This window comes from Corvus brachyrhynchos, unplaced genomic scaffold (assembly GCF_000691975.1).
Source record: "Corvus brachyrhynchos isolate BGI_N302 unplaced genomic scaffold, ASM69197v1 scaffold211, whole genome shotgun sequence".
In the NCBI taxonomy this organism is placed as follows: Eukaryota; Metazoa; Chordata; class Aves; order Passeriformes; family Corvidae; genus Corvus; species Corvus brachyrhynchos.
The window spans coordinates 205833-211157 of NW_008236211.1; the positions used below are offsets into that span (position 1 = coordinate 205833).

Here is a 5325-nt window from a genome sequence, read left to right on the forward strand (position 1 = left end):
AAGTCTGCATGGAAAGGGTGCTCAGGCCTTGGCAGGGGCTGCCCAGGGAGGTTTGGAGTGCCCATCCCTGGAGGTGTCCCAGGAAGGGCTGGAGGTGGCACTCAGAGCTCTGGGCTGGGGACAAGGTGGGCATCAGGCACAGGCTGGACTGGATGCTCTGGGAGCTCTTTCCCAAACTCATTCTGGGGTTTTGTGACTCAGCCCCAACAGGCACCAGCAGCCCCAGCCAGGTGAGGCGGCTCAGAGGAAGATTCAGAACTTCACAATTCAGATCAATTAAAATGTACTAAATAATCCCAGGTCTGTGTCTGGATGTGAGAGGATGGACACCACACAGTGTCACACGGTGAGGAACTTCAGGGATGTCTGGGAATTTTGAGTTACCAAAGGAAGCAGGAACTGCAGCTGGACTCATCCCATTCATGGCAGTTTCTGAGAAAACACTCCCAGGACTTAGAACCCATCAGCAAATCCAGCTCCTGTGGTCATTCCCTGGCACATCCCACTGGGGCATCCCAACCCCCTGGAGCAGGCAGAAGTCTAGGCAGCGATTTGCTGACTTGGAGAAAAAGTTTTTGTTTGACACTCACCTGTTCACCTTTTGCTTTAGGGACAACTCTTTTATCTTCCATGTCACACTTGTTTCCTAACAGCATCCTCTCCACATCCTCATTGGCGTGCTGGAAGGACACAGGGACAGGGTGACAGGGCTCCACATCTCCCCCACCACACCCCAAATATCTGCTTCACTTCGGTGTGGCCAGGCCACCATGTGCAGCTGGAATTTGGGGACATCTACAGCTGCCCACAACAGAGCTTCTGCACTGCAGTGGCAGAGGAACAAGCTGTTAATTCACCCCAGCCTCCTAATGACTTCCTAGAGCTGGTTAATGGTTTTCTCCTTCCCACTTTGCCACTGCACAATGTGAGGGATGAACCAGGGGAGAAAGAGGGACTGGGGAGTAAAACAGGGCAGGACCCAAAGAGAGAAATGAAGGAGAGAAGGGCAACAGAAGGCAGAGAGCGGAGCAGGGTCTCCAAAGGGACAGGGAGGGGAGGGCTCGGTGCTTCCTGCATGGTGTTGGGGCAGGAGGAGGCAGTGTCAGCCTGGGCAGGGCTGAGGAATCCCACGTTCAGCCCATTCCCTGCAGCACAGGCCTCTCTGGAGGGGGAATATGGATCATTTATCATCAGGTCCCATCTCACCAGAGGCTGGCCAGTGTGATGCCAGGCTCCAAGTACTGAAGGAGGATCCAGAACTCCAGGCCTGTCAGACTGACCTCAGAGCCGGGGAAAGTCCTGGAGCAGATCACGTGGAGTGTGATCACACGGCACGTGCAGGACAAGCAGGAGATCAGGCCCAGCCAGCCTGGCTTTGTGACAGGTCCTGCTTGACCAGCCTGACCTTCTTCTGTGACAGGGTGACCTCCTTAATGGATGAGGGAAAGGCTGTGGATGCATCTGCCTGGGCTCTGATGAAGCCTTCAGCACCGTTTCCCACGGCATTCTCCTGGAGAAAGCAGCAGCTCCTGGCTTGGACAGGGACACTCCTGGCTGGGATAAACCCGGGCCCAGGGAGAGCTGGGATGCAGCACATCCAGCTGGGAATGGGCACCAGTGGGCTCAGGGCTGGGGCAGTCCTGCTCAGCACCTTCACGGATGATCTGGGCACGGGGATCGAGGGCAGCACCCTCGGCCAGCTCACGGACAGCCCCACTGGGGTGGGATGTGGATCTGCTGGAGGCAGGAAGCTCTGCAGAGGGATCAGGACAGGCTGGATCATGGGCTGGGCCAGTGGGGTGAGGCTCAACAAGGCCAAGTGCTGGGGCCTGCACCGGGGTCACACCAACCCCCTGGAGCACTCCAGGCTGGGGCAGAGGGGCTGGAAAGCTGCCCAGGCAGGAAAGGACCTGGGAAAAATTAGTTCCCCACAGGCTGCCCAGGGCAGGGGTGGGCTCCCCATCCCTGGAGGGATTTAAAAGCCCTGTGGATGTGGCACTTGGGGACGGGGGGCAGTGGTGGCCTTGGCAGTGCTGGGGGATGGTTGGACTCTATGATCTCCAAGGGATTTTCCAATCTCAATGACTCCGTGATTCCGGCAGAGACACTCCATTACTGAGCTTCCCCCACAATAAAAAAGCCTCCTAAGGTCCCTTTTACAGCCACAGTCCCTGAGCAGCCTCCACAATGCACCTGAAATCAGCTGCCCAGTTTGTGTGGCACAGATTGAGAACATGAGGGTGCCAAAAGCACTTCTCAGCCCCGATGGGACCAATGACATCCATCACTCACCTGGACACCTCAGAGGTTTTTAACAAAGCAACTGCAGAATCCAAAGGCCTCCGTTTCAAGTTTAGTTTCAACTCATTGCTGAGTCTCTTCCTGTGCTGCCTTATCCCCCTCTCCTTTTCCCACCACACTGGGCACTTTTCCATAAACACGATTGTGGTCCCACTTTTCATGCTGGGAAATTCAAATCCCAACATCCCATTTTTGCTGTGCCTCAGTGTTCCACTGAGCAGTGCCTGACAGCCCTCACCTGTGCTCAGCTCAGGGCCATCTCCATGCTTTCTAGGAAAATCCAAACATCTATTCCACATGGGAACAGCGTAACAAAGCCAAGAACCAGTTGTGCTGCTCTCTTGCCATCTCAGAACTCCTGGAGGATGACCTCTTGGGGATGCAAGCACTTAATGCTTCCACATCACTTTCTTCTGCTTCACTTGACCTTGCCTGAAATTTTCCAGCCTCCCTATCCTGGTTCTCCTCTGCCAAGGGCAACAATCAGCCACCCACACACACTCCCAGCAGCAGGATCCAAGCTACCTGCACCAGCCATGAGAAACCTCCAAATATTTTATGACATGACCGTGAGGGACTGGAGACGGTGATGTTTAACCTTTGAGCATTTCCCCACTCACACTCAGGAAACAGCTACTATGAGTAGTAACACACAGTGTAGCTGCTCTGCAGCTCCTGGCTGTGCTGCCCCTCTGCCCTCACAGTGTGCTGTGAGCTGCTCCCAAACCTGCCCTTCCCAGTTCCCAGTGTGCTCCCCACTTCCCACCCTCCTCCAGCACAGGCACAGTTTGCTCATGTACACAGTGGGTACTTCAGGACACCACAGGCTCCTGTTTAATGTCACAACCCTCCTGGCACAGCTGATGCCAGAGCTGAGGGGACACAGGACACCCAAGGTCCCCAGGCTGGGGCAGAGCTGAGCTCTGGGGATCCTTTGGGTCGCCACAAGCGCTCAGGTTTGGGATGTGTCACTCACCTCGTCGATGTTCCTGAGCCACTTGCTGATGTTCTCGAAGCTCTTGGCGTTGGTGATGTCGTACACCAGCATGATGCCCATGGCCCCTCGGTAGTAGGAGGTGGTGATGGTGTGGAACCGCTCCTGCCCCGCCGTGTCCCTGTGGGAAACACCACGGCCCCGTCACAGACCGGCTCCGAGGGAAGCAGCGGGGTGGATCCACCAGGCACCTGTGTGTGCTCCCTGCACCCCTCCCAATGGATGCACGAGCTTCTCCAGGAGCCTGGAACTGTCCCGTCACCACCACCCCCACGATGGCCCACAGGCTCCCTTTCCATGCCAGCAGCCACAGAGACAATCACTCAACACTCTCTGGAACTCAGACTTAACACTCAGAGGAATTTTGTTCTCAATTTTATGAAGCTTTACCTTGATCTTACAAATGTATGTTCTTGACATTTTTGATCAAAGCCTATGGAATATCAGCTCAGCTGGGCTGTGCTGTTAAATGTTGGTGAATGTAAGCAATATGCTGGAAACTGATCACAAAACATCAATGACAGCCTGGATTTTCCCATCTCCTTCTGGGATCTTTGGTGGGATGGCTGAGATGTGGTTAAACAAACCTGCATGGCAGTAAGGTGGGAATTAGCTGTATATTGAGAATTAACTGAGAATTAATTTGAGAATCATAAATGAAAAATTAACTGCACATTCTGCAATGTCTTTCAGAGGCCATAAACCCAAGAGACTGTAGCTTTACAGACAGTTTTCACTGACACTGTTCATGTAAGAGGAACACACAGCTCTTGGAGGCCACAGAGATGCTCTGAGAGCAGGAGCCCCTCTGCTCTGCAGCCAGGCTGGGAGAGCTGGGGGTGCTCACCTGGAGAAGAGAAGGATCCAGGGAGAGCTCCGAGCCCCTTGCAGGGCCTGAAGGGGCTCCAGGAGAGCTGGAGAGGGACTGGGGACAAGGCATGGAGGGACAGGACACAGGGAATGGCTTCCCACTGCCAGAGGGCAGGGCTGGATGGGACATTGGGCAGGAATTGTTCCCTGGGAGGGTGGGCAGGCCCTGGCCCAGGGTGCCCAGAGCAGCTGGGGCTGCCCCTGGATCCCTGGCAGTGCCCAGGCCAGGCTGGACATTGGGGCTGGGAGCAGCCTGGGACAGTGGGAGGTGTCCCTGCCCATGGCAGGGGTGGCACTGGATGGGCTCTGAGGTCCCTTCCAACTCAAACCAGTCTGGGATTCAGTGATTCTATGACAAGGGAGAATCAAAGGTGTTTCCAAATTTAAACAGGTCTAAATCAAGGTTACACACCCCACAACCCCCTCCAGAAAGGCCCAGTGTCCCCCTGAGCTCCTGGCTCACAATCCAGTACCCTGAGAAAGGTGATGAAGTTTAACTCATTTCCCTCTCAGGCACTGCAGAGGTCCCAGCAAAGCCCTGGCAGGGCCTGGCCACCCCCAGGCACCGAGTGCGGTGAAATCCCGGCTGTCCCCAGCACTGCCACCTGCAGCAGAACCAACACTGGCCACAGCTGCCACCTCAGCTGTTTTACACCTCTGATTTCTGGCCAAGGATCAGCTGGAAATGGGGAGTAAATGAAAGCCTCAAGATCCAAAGATGCCAAGGAGGAAGAGTTCCCGAGAAGCAGGGGAAAAGCTCTGTGAATTTCCTTCTCCAGAGCGCTGCTGGCTCCGTTTGGCTCAGCCCCCGAGGGCTGCTCCAGCACCCTCAGCAGCTGATCTCCATCTGCCCCTGGAGCTGCTGACACCAGGACAAGAGCAAGGAGCAGAGGAGAAGGAACTGGGCAGGTCCCAAACCCAAGCACCCTCTGCCAGGGATGCCCTGACAGGCCTGGATCACTGGCTGTGGCCCCGGGAGGTAACTGACTCCAATCCCAGCTCCACAAACCATCCAGGGATCCCCACACTGTTCCTGAAAATGCCAGATGTGCTGCTGGAAACCCTCCACAGCCTGCACCGACTGGCCAAAGGGCTCAGGTACAGCCTCAGCTCCCACTGCCTCTGGACTCCTCCCATTTGTCCATGTCTCAGAAAAACAC

At 55.5% G+C, this 5325-nt stretch overlaps 1 protein-coding gene across 1 annotated transcript in view; it reads right to left on the bottom strand.

Annotated features, from left to right (window-relative positions):
- Positions 1 to 5325, bottom strand: part of RAB10 (RAB10, member RAS oncogene family) — a 14731-nt gene that overhangs the window by 3345 nt on the left and 6061 nt on the right. The window contains exons 2-3 of the mRNA XM_017743518.1: positions 3278 to 3416; positions 591 to 680 (exon numbers count right to left, since the gene is read on the bottom strand). Coding sequence (XP_017599007.1) covers positions 591 to 680; positions 3278 to 3358 — 171 coding nt within the window. The 5' untranslated portion in view covers positions 3359 to 3416. The remainder of the gene's footprint in view (positions 1 to 590; positions 681 to 3277; positions 3417 to 5325) is intronic.